At 41.9% G+C, this 19,891-nt stretch overlaps 1 protein-coding gene across 1 annotated transcript; it reads left to right on the plus strand.

The window, feature by feature from the left end:
• Positions 1–1,163: 1,163 nt before the first annotated feature.
• Slc17a1 (solute carrier family 17 member 1) lies at positions 1,164–17,165 on the plus strand. The gene is made up of 11 exons (XM_057788052.1): positions 1,164–1,191; positions 4,561–4,733; positions 5,779–6,012; positions 6,097–6,184; positions 6,829–6,915; positions 7,752–7,870; positions 7,972–8,133; positions 9,346–9,478; positions 9,571–9,718; positions 13,810–13,900; positions 17,031–17,165. Exons 1-11 carry the CDS (start codon positions 1,164–1,166, stop codon positions 17,163–17,165), a joined length of 1,398 nt encoding a protein of 465 aa, XP_057644035.1.
• Positions 17,166–19,891: the final 2,726 nt, after the last annotated feature.

Raw genomic sequence — 19,891 nt, forward strand, 5'->3', positions numbered from 1 at the left:
TCTCTGTGTGTAATATGTGTGTATAAGGCATTTGTGCACTGGGTCATTATGCATAGTATGTGTGCGGTGTTTCTCTCTGTTTAGGTTTGTGTGGTATGTGTGTTGTATTGTGTACTGTGTTCTATCAATAGTAAGCATGTAGAGTTCCTCTATGTGTGTGTGAATATGTGTAGTATTTCTGTACTGTGTTGTGCATTTGTTGCATAAAGAGCAGTTCAAAAGAGGATCTAATGTGTGATACTTGTGGTTGACGTTCTACGCATTCTAGAATGCTCCAAATACGCAAATCCTAGGTGCCCTGGGGACATGTGGGAGTCACGTGAACTGATGAAGTCAGACTTTGAAGTCTAAGCTCACAGCATATGTGAGAATTGAATCCTAACTCATCACCCTCCCACCTGCTTCTCCCCCACAGACAGAAGCTTGGCTGCGGTAACTCAAACAGGTTTACATGGGGCTATGGAGAGCGTTCTATCTCCAGAGAGTGTAGCATTACTAAGAAGACAGTCAAGCTTCACCTCTCTTAACATACAGAAAATAAGCTGGGCACATCTTTAATTCCACAGGGAAGCAGCTGTGGGTGGATCTCTGTGCATTTGAGGCTAGCCTAGTTTACAAAACAAGTTCCAGGAGAGTCAGAACTGTTACATAGAGGAACCCTGTTTCCAAAAACAAACAAACAAACAAAAAAAAAAAAAACAAAGCAAAACAAAAAAAAAACGCAGAAAATGAGTTTTGCTTGTATTTACTCCTTCTCCAACATTCAGCTTTAATGTGCACTTCCTGCCCGCTGACCTTCTGCCAGTCTGCCTTGCAGGACAAGCCTACTGGCAGCAAATGTCCACAGTTTTTGTTTCTGTAATAAAGTTTTTATTTTTCATTAAATTAAAAAAACTGGATTGACAGGGTTTCTAGTTAACAGATTTTCAATAAATTTTAAGTGAACCACAAAAAAAAACCCACAAAAGTGGAATATTAACTAAGCTCCTCCCTGGGGGTGAAAGGGCACTGGAGTGATGGGGTTAGTCATCCTTTGACCCTGGCTTTCAGTCAGACAGGATTCCCTAGTGCTTGGTCAGTTGCTTCCTTTCATATGCTGACCAGTGTGCTTTGAATCCACAGTGCATGGAGATCAAACCCACAAACAAGAAGAGAAGCATCAAATGGAGAACCAGTGTCTTGCCAAGAAAGGTAGTGTTGTCCTGTGGTACAGGGTCCACCTTCTTAAACACAGCATCACTGGCGGCGAGTGAGAGACCTGGTCTATGGAAGCATTAATTTGGAAATATTCAGAAAAGGCAAAAAGTTTCCATATGATTCTTAATGCTCTTCCAACATCCCATAACTATGATGCAACTAACAGTGCTTAAATATTTGTATATCATCCACAAGCCCTATATTAAAGGGGAAAAACAAAATAGGAGAAAGAAAATAAATTTGATTGATGCATGCATATATAGACACAAATGTATACTTAACAAAATAGGGAATAATAATATCATGATAATCGCCATTGTTTTTCCTGGGACTCTCACATGCCATACTTAGTATTTATATATATGTCAGATGTCGTGGCTGATGTTTGTAACTACCATTCCTGCAGCCTTTGCCTTCATAAAGCACCTCAAAGGACTGTGGTTCTTTACCTAGTGTGGCATCTGCAGCTTGAGTCCCGAAGGCCTGGACCATTTGTAGTTGTGCTTGCACAGCGTTGTGAATGAGTCTCATTGACCTTAAACACTAGTCTGGGAAACACTAGGAGAGACTCTAAAAGACCGTGCCTGTTTGCCATACTCTTCCTTGTCAAGTTACAGAATAGAAACCGTATTTCCCTATTGGAAGATCAGATTTATCACCCCATGAACGCTTTAACTCCATTCATAGCTCATCACCCCAGAGGCTGAGGACCCCAAAGTCCCCCAGGGGAGAAGCTCTGTTTTCTAGCCCAATGGAGTCCTTGCTTTGCCACCAGTGTCTGAATTTCTCCCCCTGGCAGCAATAGGTAGAGGCCAACAGAGCAGAGTAGATCCTGAAAATAGGAAGCGAAACGTTTGCTGCCACATCCCTAGGGGTGATGGTTTCTATCTCTCCCCGTGGTTCCTGGATTCATAAACTTTAACTACGGGAAAACAGCACCATGTGTTGGATGCTGATTTAAGCATACACAGTCTCTAGCAGAATATTGTTCCAGTCCGGCAGAGTACTGCCACCAAGTTAATGCTGTAACTGTGTCCTCATAAAGGCCATTCAACCACAAGTGAGGTAAGACCAATAAATCTATGAACACAGACCCTCTGCTGCACACCTCTGGATGTGAAGTGAGCTCCTGTTGTATAGAACACCATAATGGGGAATAAGGCATTTTTCGAATTCAGATAAAGTTATTTCTAGAGGAAGGATAAATTCATATCCAGAATAACTGTCTCCCTAGTAAATATAAAACACTGACCTATCCATGCAGGAAATTATCTAATATAATCTATCTGCTATCAGTTGCTAGCTGGTCATGCACAGGAACTGCCTTATGGTGGGCTCAATGTTGGTCTCTGTTGCTGGCAGATTGAGCATTGAGCAACAGCCATAGATAAGTGAGGTTTGGTGAATGCTGTGCCCATGAATAACTGTCAATCTTCTAACCCGGTGTTATAAGTTAGTTCACAGGGATCTTGATTATTTTCCTCTTTTGCAAGGTATCGCAGGGGTCGATTTAACATTAATCAACATGACATTATGTTGATTGGCCAGCATGAGAGGTAGCATTCACTATGAACTTACTGGAAAAAAAAATACTCATCTGACTAGACACCCAGATTCCAACCCTTTCTGGATACATTCTCACAACAAACCCACAAGTATAAGTTACCGCTTTTATAGTAGTTTCTCAATATGGTGAAATTGACAATCACAATACATATATTGGATTATCATAGTCTATACCACTTTATTTTATAACTAGGATAAAAATTCATCTTTTAAAACACAGTATTTGTTCAGATGGATTTCAAACCCATTGTGGATTCGTGACTTTTTTCTCTTTTGAATTTTAATGTTTGTAGTTTTGTGTATGCCCATCCCATTATTGTATGTTGGGAGTAGTAAGAACTTACATTTGCCTCTTTAGCAAGCCCACAGATAAATATTGTACCCTAGTTGCATTGATTCTAAAAGGGTCATCGGGGACTGATTTAGATGGTCAGATTTTGCAATTTGAAGTTATGACTTTTTGATGAGGCTCAAGGTAACATTACAATAAAATGGGGGTTGGGGATGCTTAAGATGGCTTGGCTATGTTTTGCATGTGTGATGAACATAAATGTTTAGAAGTCAGATGGTGGACCACAGTAGACAGAATTATAAGATCACTCCTAAGACATCCTAACCCTGATACATGCAAACTATTTCCTAGTTAAACAGGGAAATTATCAAGGGAAAGTGATTGAATCACACAAGCCTTTAAATTTATGTTTAGAGGACACAGATGGAGCAGTCAGACAGATGTAAGATGGATTCAGCATGGTGGGGCTTCTCACTGCTGGTTTTGGATAAAGGAGAGGGCAAGCTGATTATTTTTGACTGTTAGGGAACTCCATAACAATAGATCCCTATGGTAGACAGCTTTGGTGACTAGTTCTTTAGCCTGGGGCGATGGATCAGTCAAGAAAGCTTTTGCAACACTAGTACAGTGATCTGACTTCAGATCCCCAGCACCCATATAAAAGGCTAGGTGTGGTGATATGTGTCTGTCATCCTGGTAGGGAGGAGACAGACACAGGAGGATTCCTGTGCTTTGCTAGCCAGACAGTCTAGCCTAACCAGAGGGATCCAGGGTTTCATGAGAGATGCTTCCTCAAAAACTAAGGTAGATAAGGTGGAGAACAATAGAGGAAGACACTCAGCATTGACCTCTGGACTCCATAAATGTGCAACCACTTTCCCCAATATGAGCATCTATACCAACATGCAGCATGTGTGTGCACACACACACATACACACACATACGCGCACACACACACACAAACACACACACATCATTTAGTCCTAGATGCACATGTATTTCTGTAATTCCTGATTTTCTCCACTGATGAGCGTGCTTGGTTTTATACCAATATTACATTCTTTACTATAGCTTGATACTTTCTCAGTAAATTTATTCTCTTCAAAAAAAAATCACAATGTAAAAATATGAGTTTCTCAACCAGAGTAGTCATATCAGTTTGAAGATCAAAGCAGTTTCTTTGAGATAAAATACGACTGATAATATTAAGGGGTCCTACTTCCAAAGAAAACCCAGGGTATTTGTCCATGGTTTCTTTAAAATAGACACTCACCAAAACATTTGCAAACTGGATTAACATTCCAGGACATTCTAACTGGAATGATGTCTTAAGGTAATAGGGATTATTATATAAGTCCCACATCTTCCTTTTATATGGCAATTTCTAGAAGGATGTTTTTACAGTAAAATTTTAACTTACTGTCTAGGATATCAAAGTTCCGAATGCCTGCATTTTTTTTTCTTGAACTGTGTTACAAATTGAGATGTTCTTTTCTACTTCCCAGTTCCAGGTTTCTGCTCCTTTCGCTATGGATTGGCTGTCGTTTTGCACTTCTGTAACATTGTCATCATGGCTCAGAGAGTGTGCCTGAACCTCACCATGGTAGCCATGGTGAACAGAACAGAGCCACCCCATTTACCCAATGGATCTGCAGTGGAGAGACTGGATGATGGAAAGGTATATTGGAAGTATGAAGTATAAGTTTAAAACTTTATCTTGGTAGCTAGTTTCTACAGAGGACGTATATTATTGACAAGATAATAATAAAAATAATTATAAAATGAAGCTCAAGTTTTAACTATGAGTAAGAACCCAGATAGGCATAGTCTGTGATTAAAGAACAGCTCAAAGGCTGGAGAGATGGCTCAGCTGTTAAGAGCACTGACCATTGTTCCAGGGGTCCTGAGTTCAATTCCCAGCACAAACTTAACAGCTCATGGCAGTCTATAACTGTAATCCTATGGGATCTGATGCCCTCGTCTGGTGTGCAGACATACATGCAGATAAAACAGCTAAATACATAAACAAACCTTTTAATAAGTAAAAAGAATAATTCGACATTTTGGAAGGGTTTGTTGTATGATTTCAGGTTAAGGGGTAATAAAACCTAAGAGTTAGAACTTCTTTAGAGTAAGAACTTTGGGAAAGAAATGGGGGCAAAAAAGAATGTACCTTACCAAGGGAAATGAAAAATATGGTTAACTTTGACTGGAACTTGTCAGGGATCAAGAGTCACCTAGGAGACACACCTCACGTCTGTGAGGGAGTTTCTAGATTGTGTTAACTGAGGTGGGGAAACTCACACTAAATGTAGATGACAACATTCAGTGGACTGGCCTTTTGGTATGAATAAAAAGAGAAAACAGGCTGGGCTTCAGCATTTGTCTCTTTCCTAACTATGGGTACAATGTAATCGGTTGTTTCACGACTTCTGCCAGCATCTCCAATATCCAAAATAATTTGAAATCTTTCTGGTCCCAGCATTTCCGATAAGAGATACTTAATCTATAATTGAAAATATCAATGATAAAATGTAAATACATATGCAAAATGACATTATAAGATAACAAAGTTGTTTTGAGACAAAAATAAACTTTAGGAAGAGGAAGGACTACTTTAAACAGACTGAGCAGGAAATCCACACTCCTGGAACCCATAAACACCAGATTTTATCTCCAATGTAGAGTCCTCAGTCATGTTTCCTCTCTTTTTTTCCTTTTAGAACCCTGTGTATTCTTGGAGTCTTGATATTCAAGGGCTTATCCTCAGTTCTGTCTTCTTTGGTATGGTCGTGGTTCAGATTCCTGTTGGGTACCTATCTGGACTATATCCAATGAAGAGAATACTTGGGTTTTCAATGCTCCTCAGCTCTGTGCTATCCATGCTTATCCCACCAGCAGCCCAAGCTGGAGCAGCTTTGGTCATTGTGTGTCGAGTACTCCAGGGAGTAGCCCAGGTATTAAGACATGATTCAAACAGACATAGAGCTCGGATTCAGAGTATTATAGTTCAAAACCCTCATTTTTCATTTTCTTTTCAGGGGACAGTATCAACAGGCCAACATGAAATATGGGTCAAATGGGCACCTCCCTTAGAACGAGGCCGACTTACCTCCATGACTTTATCAGGTAAGTACTTAAGCCAAGCATGGTTAAGTCCCATTTCATCTCCTTGTGTCATGGTCTTTCTGAGAGCCATTTAAAAACTTGTGCTTTGAGTTGCTAGGGGCTTTAGAAACATCCCTGCAATATTCTTGCTTTAATTAGGAGAGAGAAGATGACTCAGTGGATAAAGTGCTTCCCACAGGAGTATGAGGAGCCTGGCACCCATGTAAAGTAGCAGACATGGGATCACGCATTTATCATCCCAGCACAGTTGGCGCAGAGACAGATGTAGGCCAAAAGCTCACTGGCCAGCCAGCCCTGCTGAAACAGTGAGTTTTAAGTTCATTGAAAGACCTTGAAGAACTTGTCTCAATACAGAGAGTAGGAGAAGAAAACCCTGGACTTCAACCTCTGGCATCCAAATGAATATACATGGATACACACACACACACACACACACACACACACACACACTGTTTCAGAATGAAAATGCAGTGTCCTTACCTCAAACAACAGAAAAAGAGAGAAAAGACATTCTCTGTTCCTCCTGAGCACTGGAAACAAACTTCTTCCATGGAGATTGTTCATTACCACATAGAGGTTTATTGGCTGGATTTTCAGGTGCCTTTGTTAAGTTAACAGGGATGTCTTTTCTGCCCTTTGATTAGGATTTGTAATGGGACCATTTATTGTCCTTCTTGTGAGTGGATTCATCTGTGATCTTCTGGGTTGGCCCATGGTTTTCTACATTTTCGGTGAGTCTCTTTTTATAAAATCCCAGTAAGGCATCAAAGTTTAAGAATAAACACAAAAATCTACATCTCTTATAACTTAACAATTTAATGGGCAGGGAGGACAGGTAGATCTCCTCTAGGGACTCGATTTTCATCTCCTTAACCAGGCGGTCCCGCTTGGTGACGGGGATCCGCTCCTTGTCTTCAGCTTGACCCCTGTGAGCCCCGAGGCCCCTAAGACCCCTGCCTGGCCCCTAATGCTGGGCCCCCAGGTCCTCTGGGCCCTCTCACTGCACTGGCATCATCCACCACTTGATGTTTCCAGAAGAAGAAGAAGCCTTCCCAGGCTTTCTATTGTCCAAATTCAAAAGGAAAGTACAGGAGCAGAGGCCTGTTGCTATTTATTCAAGCCATCTATGGCTAAGTCAGTGTCAGAAGGTTACAGAAAGTGCCTAATTCCCATAGGGTGCCAAAGGCTGAGTCAGAATAGGGAAACACATCTACCCTTGCAGCAGTGGATGTGTGGCTGTCTAGCTCTGTGCAAGCTCAGAATGGCTCCCTCTTGAGGTATGGAGCCATTACCAATCTGAAAATATAAAGGCCCAACATTAGGGAACCCTAAGGGAATAGACAGACTCACTGGATCAGGCCAGAACAAAGGGTTCACTGACAGGAGCATATCAGTAACATGCACACCACAGCAAGGGCCAGCTGTGGTTACAAAGACCATCAAAGTCTGAGCCTCCCAGGGTTTCAGAGAAGAAAAAGACCACCTATATTCTCAGGCCGATGCTCGGAAATGTGCTTGATCCAAAACTCCAGGTAGAACTTCCTTGTAACATGTGATTCTCTGATAGGTATTTTTGGTTGTATCCTGAGTCTTTGCTGGTTCCTTCTGTTCTATGATGACCCCAAGGACCACCCGTATATGAGCAGCAGTGAGAAGGCTTACATCACATCCTCTCTTCCCCAGCAGGTAGAACACTGAGCTCCTTTTGGGCAGCTTCTACATTCTGCTCCAAACAAAACACATTCCAGATGATCCTCATTTTGAATGATTCTTGATTTCTTTCCCAGGTCAGCTCGCGCAGAGAATCTCTGCCAATCAAAGCTATGCTTAAGTCTCTTCCGCTCTGGGCTATTATCCTCAATACCTTTGCTTTCATATGGTCCAACAGCCTTCTGGTTACGTACACTCCAACATTTATCAACACCGTGCTTCATGTTAACATTAGAGAGGTAGGTGTACCACCTGTTCTCATCTTTAACTCATAAAGGACTTCTCCCCACTTATCTCTCTGTGTCTTATGACCACAGACTCAGTCTTTGCCTGCCTCCTACACTGGCTAGTGAACTTTACCTGGAGATGCATGGTTTCCTACATGTGAACTCTGTCCAGACAAAGGGTGTTGGTATAAACACAGTGTCTGAAATTCTTCCATCAACACACATGCAGCCACATTTCCACACAGATCCCCAGGATCCCCCAATATGTGTCTTAGCCTGTTACTTGAGACTTGTTACAAGTTAGTATTGTGGTGAATGCCTGCCTATCATCTAAGTGCTTTCATACCTGAAGCAGGAAGGTTGCTCTAACTTTGAGCCTAACCTGAGCCACAGTGTGAGATTTTTTTATCTCAAGAAAATGAAAATAGCTTGACAGTACCATTCTCTTCAGGAAATGGAGTCCTAATATAAAAGTTACTCTGCCACCGTGTCCAGCTCTTGTCAACCCATTGTCTTGGGATAGAACCACAATTCCCGGGCTTTAGGTGTTACACTTAAAGGATTCCCATTGCTTATCTGACATTGGATGCCAGTTATGCTTGGAACTTCCTATCATTTGATATCAAGGTAACGCAGAAAAGACTCCCTTAGAAATGGAGTCTGGGCTCCCAACTTTGGAATGTTGTGTGATGTACTTATTGCCTCTGGGTAGTGGCCAGCATAGTGCCGTGATCATACAAGCTCTCACTGATTCAACTTAATGAAACCATGGAGTCATTCCTAGTTAGAGCAAACATGCAATTGTCTGTCATCAATTATCATCTCTATCCCCTATCATTTCCCTCAGGGCTGACACTTCCTGTTCTCAGTAGTCTTCTCTTGCAGTTTTCCAGGTCCCATGATACTAAAAACAAAAGTCTATAGAGGATTGTGACAATTCTTACTAACCGCAAAACTATGTTTCGCTTTCCTTGGACCTTGTGTTCCCAGACACAGTTCTGGTACTGGATAGTATCCTGGATCAAAGCACACATTTAATTCATGCATTAATTAGACGGGACTGGGGATTGAACCCAGCACCTTTGGCATGGCAGACAAGAACTCAACCACTGAGTCACATCTCCAAGTGTAAAGTACACATTAGTTACTGAAATCCAGTGAACGCACTGGCTGCAGGGCACTGCGTCTCCACCGTGTGCACTCAGGATGGTGTTCCCTCCTCAGAATGGGCTGCTGTCCAGTCTCTCCTATCTGCTTGCTTACGTCTGTGGCATCGTAGCAGGTCAGCTGGCAGACTTCCTCCTGTCCCGGAAGATTTTCAGCGTAGCTAACGTGCGGAAACTCTTCTCTACGCTAGGTAAGGAAGAGCCAGGACAGACGAGCACGTAGGGAAGTCCTTCGGCCCTGTGTTCAGAAGCACCTAACTGTACGGTTTGGATCGTTCTGCAGGGATTCTCTCTCCTGTGATCTTCATCATGTGCCTGCTCTACCTGAGCTCCAGCTTCTACAGCACCATCATCTTCCTGACACTCGCCAACTCGACACTGAGCTTTTCCTTCTGTGGACAGCACATCAATGCCTTGGATATTGCTCCCAGGTGGGGCTCTCTTAAAATTTACTTACTTTTGCATTAATAAATAAAATGGCATGCATTTCTTATGTACAGGACAATGTTTTGAAATGGACACATTGTCGGATGATTAAATGGAGTTATGTAATATATATATTACTCATACAGTTCCTTATTTTTGTAATGAAAGTACTTAAAATCTATCATAGTAGCTGTTTTCAAGATTACAGTCCATTGCTGTTAATGGCAGGCACTGTGCTGTTTGATGGGTCTCTTGAACTTATTCATTCTCATTGGAATTTCGCATCTTTCAGTCAGTGTCTTCCTAAATGTCTCGCTTCACCCCTAGACTCTGATAACACCCTTTCTATCCTCTGCGTCAACGAATTCAACTTTTTATATTCTACACATACACGATATCATGCGTGTGACCTTTCTGTGACCTGCTTATTTCACTCAGCATTATATCCTCCAAGTTCATGAATGTTGTTAAACAAAGACAGGCTTTCCTTCTTCTAAAGCATTCTGTTGTGCAGACCATACAGTCTTTATCCATTCAGTGCTGGTGGACGCTGGTAATTTTTGTGTCTTACCTGAGTGGATGATGTAGCTATAAATAAGCCATTGCAGATGCCTGACGCACTGACTCCGTGTCTGTCTAATACGAGCCCAGTAGCCAGAGCGCTGGGACATACGGTGGGGCGCCACATTTCCTACAGTGGCTGCCGCCCTAGCTCAGGTTTCTGTCTCTCGCCAACCCCTCTCTCATCCTTTTCATCTCAGCCATCCTAATATGGAAGGCAACAAGTTCTGAATCAGCATTTCTCTGATGATTGGTGATGTTGTATTTGTTGACCATTTAGGCCTTTGGTGAAAAGTTTCTATCTGGGTTATTTAGTCATGTTCATCTAGGTGGATGCTGAGCTGCGCTTCTGATATATTTCTGACACTAACCCCTAGCGAATGTGTGCTTTACATTTCTCCCATTGTGTAGGTTGCTTCTTCACCCCACTGACTGCTTCCCCGATTGAAGAAAGTTTGTAGTTTGAAGTCATTCCATTCTTCTCTTGCTTTTGTTACTTGAGATTTTTTTTTTAGTCATATCAAAAAAATAAAATGTTGTCCAAACTGAAGTCCTGGAGTTTCCCACATGCTTCTTTCTCATGGATTTATAGTTTCAGGTCTTCAGTTACTTTTGAGTCAATGCACTATAAAGCCATGAGAAAGAAGCATGTGGGAAACTCCAGGACTTCAGTTTGGAGTTTCCTACAGTGGCTGCCGCACTAGCTCAGGTTTCTGTCTCTCGCCAACATTTTGTCCGAAAGGAAGGCACAATTCTGTTCTCTTCTGTAAGTAGATATAATTGGTTCCAATATTATTTATTGTCCTTTTTCCTTTCCTGTTGGCTGCCATACGTTTGAGGTCTATTTTGAGGACAGGTGGTGTGAGACCCTCTCCTTTGTTCTTTGTCCTTGGAATGCCTTTGTCCACCTTTGTGAAGCCATAGATATTTTAACCATTTCTTTTCTATTTCTGTGAAAAGTATCATTTGGATTTTCACAAGGCATGAATAGAGTATTTGGATCACTTTAAGAAACAGACATTTTGCTAATTTTCATTCCCCTGATCCATAAACTTGGCATGTCTTCGGTTCACCAATGTCCTATCTATTTAGAGTACAGATCAGTCCACTCCTTGGTAAAATTTATTCTTAACTACACTTTTTCTAGTTCTTTTAAAAGACATTATTGTATTTTTTCTTAATTTGTTATTAAGTAATGATTTTAAAACACCATTCTTTTTGGTATGGTCATATGTACTCTCTTTATCTATTTCTATCCCAGCAGTCAGGAGGCAGAAGAAGGAGAAGGACCAGACTGAGGCCACCTGGCTAAAAAGAGACAGTCTCTGACACACACACACAGACACAGAGAAAACAAAATAATAAAGCAAAGAGTCTGGAATAATTTAGTATAGGTAAAATGTGCACAGTAGCGGATTGTCTACTTCATTATTCTTGCTATTAGGTGTGAGTTCAGATGTTAATTCATAACAGCTTAGACTTATTTTACTGCCACTGAGATTTGTTTTCAAATATTCGATTTTTAAATTATGACCACTGGTTTGGAATTTGTGTTAGTCAGTTTTCTGTTACTATAAAAAAATACTTGAAGTAAACCTATTTATAATGAGAAAGAGTTGATTTGGAGTCATAGTTCAGGAAACGTTAGTCCTTCATGGGTTAGCTCCATTGCTTTGGGTCAGGAGTGCATGTAAACCAAAACTTCTTCCCATCTGGGACATGAAAAGAGGGTCAGGAACAGAATGGCTACATCTCCTTTGAGGGCATATCCTCCCAATAACCTCAGGGCCTTCCAAGATGTCCCACCTTTCTATCACCTCCTGTAGTACCAGTCTAGCAACCAAGCCCATAGCAGCCAAGCCCCTAACAATGCTGGGCGCCAAATGATGCACGATTAATAAAATCTCAGGGTTAGAATTTGGGGTTCAACCTGAAGTTCTGAAAAGTGAAACAGTCAGCCCCTGGCTCTTACCTTGACCTCAGTCTGAAATGATGATCCTGCCTCCTGGAATCTCAGAATGGGACTGTGTGTGTGAGAGCTGTTCCCATCTTATATTCCTCTCTGGGGCTGGGATTAAAGCTGTGCACCACTAGGATTAAAGTTGTGTATCATTGTGGCTAATGGGATTAAAAGGGTGTATTACCATAACCTGATCTATAAGGTTGACTAGTGGGACTGCTTTACTCTCAGATCTTCAGGCAGTCTTTATTTATTAAAATACAATTGAAATGCCACTACAAACAATGTCCAGTCCATTTGCATATGACAAATTCAGAGAAAATACTCCATATTCATTCTATTTTGGCTATTAAAATGTCCAGTCCATTTGCATATGACAAATTCAGAGAAAATACTCCACATCTGTCCTATCTTGGTGAGTCTAAAATTTTGTACCTAATTTATATGTGTGTGTGTGTGTGTGTCCTAGTATTTTTATGGAGTTCATAAAGACAGAACAAGGGCTCAGAAAAGTCATAACTCGCTCCAAGTCCATCAAAGGGTTCTGATGCTACACTAAGTAGGTGAACTGTGTAAACTGAGGCCAGATAATGGTCCCTGCCACCACCAAGCCCTGCGGCTGCTCAGGAGCCTATGTATTCTTCACAACAGAGGTGAACAAAGAATAATATCCTAGAAGGATACACTCTCCACCTCGCTCAAGACTCAGCTCAAAATTCTAATCTAGGACCTCACAGTTCAGCTAGACCCAGGATTCAGCTGTGACCCTTTCCTGAGCAGGGGCCGATAGATTAACTGACAAGCTCTGAGCTCCTCCCACTTCAAACATGTGAAAGCAAAGTGATACAGTATAGACCAAAGGAAATAAACAAAAGATTCCTAAGACTTTGCTACTCATGAGCAAAGAGACCTTCTAATACAAATCCTCTAGTGTTGGCTGAAGGGCCAAGGCTCCCAGACCTGAACCAAATTGCTCTTGACTAAGCACTGCCTCACTCTGTGGGACTGATAGTCTTGGCCTTTCTTGGGTCTACGACTTTCTGTGGCTGCCTTGTTTTTCTTGCTCTTTTCCTGCTAAGGCTGTTATGAACCTCCAGGATTGGTCAATCATGGTTGCCTGTAAACAGCCTTTTCACCTCCTCATCAGACCACTGGCAGGGATCAGGGGCTCAGGGTCTGTGTGATTAGACCGAGTGAACAGAGTCCTTCAGTCATCAGCCCAATCCAGTTCCTACCGACCACCCCATCAGCTCCAATCCAGTGCCTGTGGACCACCCATCACCTTCTGAATGTCCTGGCTGTACTTGGAAGTCTCAAACACTGCTGGTTGCACCCTAAACACTGATCATTTTCATAATATCATAGACTCCTTACTGCTAAAGGTAACCCTTTCTGACAGTGTAGAACAATGAGAACTTGCTATCGTGCATGCCTGCTTTCCGCCATGAATGTAGGCAGTTGGAATAGGTGTTCATAGCATCAGCAGTTCCCCCTGCGAGCCTCACTGGATTGGGGTAGCTTTGCCTGAAGCATTTGTACCACTTTCCACCCTTGTTCTCTTTCCTTTTTGTACAGCTATTATGGGTTTATTAAAGCAGTTTCAGCTCTAATTGGAATGATTGGAGGCCTAATTTCTTCAACTGTAGCTGGGTTGATCCTTAATCAGGTAAGTAGCATGCAGGTAAGCTTAGTTGTAGCTTTTGGTTTTGCTATTAATTGTATTAAAAAAGTACACACACACACACCTTGGAGGAGACTACAACAGCAGATGGTCTTCTGAGTCTACACTCCTACAGACAATATATTCTTTCTCACTGTGTGTCAGCTGGTCGTACTGAGACTTCTTCGGCTGTTTGAAAGGAAATGGGTCTATGGTTTTAACAGAGAACAGTAGCTTTTGACACAGGATTTGGCTGAGCAAGGGTGGTGAAAGCACCAAAAGGAACTTTGTCAGGAAAAAAGTTAAAGACAGGAAGACACGGGGCTGAAGGTTGGAAGGCGCTGTAGCTTCTACTGAGGCACTGCATCTAAAGTTGTCCCAGAATTCCTTAAAATCCTCTTGGTGGACACAGTTGAAAGACTCCACCAATTTAAAGTTACTTAAAAAAAAAAATGTGTTTCAGGCTGGTAAGAGGGCTCAGGGGTACAGCACTTTCTGTAAAAGCCTATCAACCTTGTTCAAAACCCAGAAGCCACATAAAGGTGGGAAGAGAGAAGCAACTCACAAACATGTCCTCTGACCTCCACTTCCATGCCAGGGCACACGCATGTTCTCTCATGAACACAGCCTGTGACACACATAGATAACACCAGTGTGAAAACCCATGCTTCCTCTTGATAAAAGCAAATAAAATAACATTTTAGAGATTCAGAAAATTTGATTTCAAGGAGGTGAATGACTACAGGGCCACTGGCTGCTGTGGATCAACGGACACACATTTACCCGAAAAAGCAAAGCCTGGATGGGCTTGTGTGGCGAGAAAGGGCTGCACCCTCATTCTGCATCCACACTACTCAGGGTCACACTCCCTGCCACCGCAAAAGCTGTGAGCAGAGACAGGAATTGCATCTCTTCGTAGTACTATCCAGAATGTTTGATTCAGTGAGTTGAGAAGGCGGTGGGTTAATATCCTAGGAAAAACTGTAGCCAGCTGGCTTAAAGGGAAGCAGTTAATCATTCTAGAGGTCTGTCTTGCCCTGCTGGTCAGATGATCAGGACACTTTGGAGACTTGTGATGTCTGTGTATTGTGCCTTGCACTTTCCCCTCGTTCTCCAGGAGCTTGAGACCAGTTCCTTCCTGAAATGCTGAGTCCAACTAGTGTCTGACTATATCAACCCTTGTTCCTCCACCCGGGCTGGAACATTATCTCAGAACAGCCAGCTGCTAGTCCTGTGTGCGGTCTAAGCTATTGATAACATGCACGTGCGGATGCCTGTCTACCTACAGGAGCACTAAAGCACCTTCTACAGTATAGAATACAAAAGGGTCCTTATCTACCCCAAACCCACCTCCTGTCAATTTCAGTAGCTCCTCAACTGGTTTGTTTGGAGGGCAAGCTCCTAGGTTGATTAGTTGTCTTGGAAATTTCTTACACCCGCCACATAGCAAGGTACAGGGTGAGGTGGTCAGCATATATTGTGGCCACATTTCCCACCAAAGAGCTTCCCCAAATCCTGCTGTGCATGCTTATGGTGTCATAAAGGCAGAAGCCACAGACAGCACCACAGAAACTCCCTGGGAGGAACGCTGGCCTCACTAAAGAGGGGAAACTCAAGGCAACTAGGATTAGTTCTCTTTCTGAGCCTTAAGAGCCAGCCACACCCTGGTTTTCTGCTGTGTCTCTTGAATACCTTGAACTGATTTCCAATTATTGTCAGCTGAACAAACTTCTCTACTAACTTTCGGAAGGCACGAGGAAATGTGGTTTTAGAACTTTGCAATGCTATCTCTACCCAGGAAGGAATCTTGTTGTCTTTCCTCAGTGTGAGGGAAGAGAAACACTGACTTAAACCCCACAGCAAACATCTCAGTGCACTGTGAGATTGTTTTCCTTTGACACTGTGAGAAAGAAAAGGATGCAATGATCTTAGTAGCTTTGTGCTGTATTCTAGTGAAAATATGAAAAATGGACATGAAAAGAGGAAGAATTAAGTAGGTGACATTCAAAGATAACCAGAAGGCTACAGCTAAAGTATGACAATTAACAGTTTGGCGTGGTTGCTGGTAGAGTATAAATATATAAATTATATAAACCAATGTCCATATGAAGTATTTTCTAAATATCTGAATAAATAGCACAGAGATAATTTTAGTATACAATTTATAGCCCTAAAATAAAATATCTAAGAATATATTTAATAAATAATTTACATATCTGTGGAGAAATCAGGAGATAGTTTTTAAAGAATTAAAAAATTCTCATAAATGGCAAGATACACCATTTCTTGAATTAAAAGACTTGAAAATCTGTAAAATGATTTTGAGTTCTGTTATAAGATCTGTTGGTAAATACAATCCCAAATAAAAGTTTAAATTATTTTTGTGGGAAATGATAATGTTTTTATTCAACTAGCATGTGTCCATTTCTTTTAATTGTGTCAGAGCCCTGCCATGGGAAATGTGAAATCATATGATCATAGCAAAATAATAATTACTGTACGTAGGATGGCTAAAAATAATAGCGGCAGTGCATAGAAATGGTTAAATCGGCCAACTGCATTTGAAAACACACTTTCCCTACATGCCTATCCATACGTGACTATCTGATACAACACACCATTGTCTGCATAAGGTGTCTTGAAAGAGATAGGAAGTTCCAAAATAATAAATCATGCCAAAAAGATGCATTATTTACAAGAAACTGGTATATTGCCTGGCAGTGGTGTAGCACCCCTTTGCTCTCACTACTCAGAAGGGAGAGGCAGGTGGATCTCTAAGTTTGAGACCAGTCTGGTCAACAGAGTGAGATTCAGGTCAATCAGGGCTACACAGAGAAACCTTTTCTCAAAAAACCAAAATAAATAAATAAATCCCCCCCAATTAAAAAAAGAAACTGTCATATTAATGTTGTATTAATAGCTGGTGAAAACAGAAATTTGTAAATTTATATATATGTAATTAGAAGTAGTTACTGGTGTCGAGTGAAATGAGGGCTTTCATTGTCATTTATGAGTGTTTTGAATGCTTAAGTGACCTGTGTTGCGTCTACATACTATTTTAATGCTGTATTCTAAATACTGTCAGATATAAAATAAAGCTCGGCCACTCACACTTATTTGTATTTCAATCCCTCAGGATCCAGAAAACGCATGGCATAAAATCTTCTTCTTGATGTCAGGCATTAATGTGACGTGCCTAACTTTCTACAATGTGTTTGCTAAAGGAGAAATTCAGGACTGGGCTAAAGAAACAAAAAACACACGACTGTGAAGGTGAGACATTACTAGATTAAATTCTGAAATTGGAGAGGCAGGGAAGAGAGCTGCAGCTGCTGAGTCGCCGAGATGGAGAGCTGAGTGGGCTGGGGGAGGGGAAGCATGCTAAATCTGAAACATTATCGCTGATAACTGCCCCACCCAGCACTACACTGTTCTGGGGAGATAGCAGAGTTGCTATAGCAAATCTGGGAAATTGAGTTTCTCAGAAATGAACAGTTAAGAAAAATGCAAAAGAGATAAGGACCTGCCCTCAGGAAAGTAGAATAATGGTTAGAAAACATGGAGTGTTGAGGCAAAGGAACTAATATCTCTGAAAAGTGCCATCCAGGACTTAACATCTTTAGATAGGCTCTAAAACTTACCACTGGGTTAGGCATAGCTGTCAAAGGGATGATCCTGGCAGAAACAACTTTCAAATAAATGATGGAGACAGGAGGCCGGTTAAGGTGTGCTCAAAGAGAATCTGGTAGTTTGTGAAAGTTTCATCTGAACTGCAGGTAGTGGATAAACTGGAGAAGAAAAGACTCCTGGATTAGAATTGGCAGTTGTGAAACAGCCCTATTTTCAAGCCCCATTGAATCAAGACACCCTGTTGTGATAAATGCCAACAGCTGTTAGGAGAGACAAAAGAAGACTGTGAGCCCCTCTTTTTAGGCATGGGGGAAGAGAGTGCACATGTGACTGGAATAATGTGCGTGCATGCATGTGTGTGTGGTGTGTGTGGTGTGGTGTGTGTGGTGTGGTGTATGTCTGTGGTGTGGTGTGTGTGGTGTGTGTGTGTGTGTGGTGTGGTGTGTGTGGTGTGTGTGTGTGTGTGTGGTGTGGTGTGTGTGGTGTGTGTGTGTGTGTGTGTGTGGTGTGGTGTGTGTGTATGGTGTGTGTGTGCCAGCCAAAGACAGGTTCAGATGCTATCGTCATGCTACCACTGCCCACCATTCTTTCTTTCTTTCTTTCTTTCTTTCTTTCTTTCTTTCTTTCTTTCTTTCTTTCTTCCTTCCTTCCTTCCTTCCTTCCTTTCTTCCTTTCTACTTTATTTTATTTTAAACGAAAGTAAACTATCTTTTCTTATTTTACATATCAATCTCAGTTTCCACACCCTTCCCTACTCTTATTCCCTCCATCTTTCTTCCCACCCCACCTCCCATCCACTCCTCAGAGAGAGTAAGGCACCTTGCTTTGGCAAAGGTTCAAGGTCCTCCCAACTGTATCTAGGCTGAGCAATGCATCCATCTAGAGAATAGGTTCCAAAAAAGCCAGCACAAGCAGTAGAGATAAATCCTGGTGCCACCCACATTCAGAGGGCCTAGTTTGGACCTATGCTGTTTTCTTCCTTGTCCAGTTGGAGTTGGTGAGCTCCCATTAGCTTAGGTAAGCTGTTTCAGTGGGTGAACCCATCATGCTCTTGACCTCTTTGCTCATACTCTCACTCCTTCCACTCTTCTGGATTTTGGGAGCTCAGTCCAGTGCTCCTATGCAGGTCTCGGCTTCTATTTCCATCAGTTGCTGGATGAAGGTTCTAAGGTGATGTATAAGATATTCATCAGTCTGACTGCAGGGCTAGGCCAGTTTGGGCACCCTATCCTCTATTGCTTAGAGTGTTAGCTGGGGTCATCCTTATGGATTTCTGGAATGTCTCTAGTATCAGGTTTCTTGCTAGCCCCATAATGGCTCTCTCAATCAAAACATCTCTTTCCTTGCTCTCATCTCTGTTCTTCCTCCATCTCTACTATCCTGTTCCCTCAAGTTCTCCCCCTCCCCTTCGTTCCTCACCTTCTCCTTCTACCCTCCCTTCTGCCCCACCCCCATGCTCCCAATCTTGTCAGGTGATCATGTCTATTTCCCCTTTCTAGTGGATCTATGTATGTTTTTCTTATGGTTCACCTCTGTTGAGACAGTCTCTTATTGTCAGGCAGACAATTGAGTCTCCTGGCTGGCCAATCCCACCCAGTGATTTTCCTGTTTCTGCTTCCCCCGTGCTCAAGCTACAAGTATGTGCCCCTACGCTCTACATTTTTACATGGATTCAGGGGTTCAAACTCAGGCCCTTGTGCTTGCAAACCATTTGCTTTCTGCAATTTTCTGTTGTCTGTTTTATCTGTAGAAAAGAAAAGAGAGAGAAAATATGATGTGAGGAAATAGAAGCAGTCAGAATAGACAGATATTCTTCCCGAAAAGGAATAGAGAGAAACATGGCATCAAAGAGGGTTTCATTGGTGCTCCTGGCTGTTTGTTTTGGTGGGGGATGCAGTTGCTTGTAAGCTGATGTTATGTATGAGACACTGCTCATTGGTCCTTTCTGTTGTTGATGTTAGTGCACTTTCATAGTATCTGAGTGTGTTACCCAAGAACTCCTGGGTAAGCGCTAGAACCAGCATGTGGTGATGTTAGATGGGCTTGGAACTCACTGTGAAGCCCAAACAGACTAGCCCAGAACTTATAACCCCCACTCTCAGGCACTGACGTTACAAATGTATATCAGTGTGCTTGGTTCTTAAATTCTATTCTATTTTTTTTAAATATTTATTTATTTATTTATTATACAATATTCTGTCTGTGTGTATGCCTGAAGGCCAGAAGAGGGCGCCAGACCTCTTTACAGATGGTTGTGAGCCACCATGTGGTTGCTGGGAATTGAACTCAGGACCTTTGGAAGAGCAGGCAATGCTCTTAACCACTGAGCCATCTCTCCAGCCCCCTTAAATTCTATTTTAAATGGAA

This window comes from Chionomys nivalis, chromosome 13 (genome assembly GCF_950005125.1).
Source record: "Chionomys nivalis chromosome 13, mChiNiv1.1, whole genome shotgun sequence".
In the NCBI taxonomy this organism is placed as follows: Eukaryota; Metazoa; Chordata; class Mammalia; order Rodentia; family Cricetidae; genus Chionomys; species Chionomys nivalis.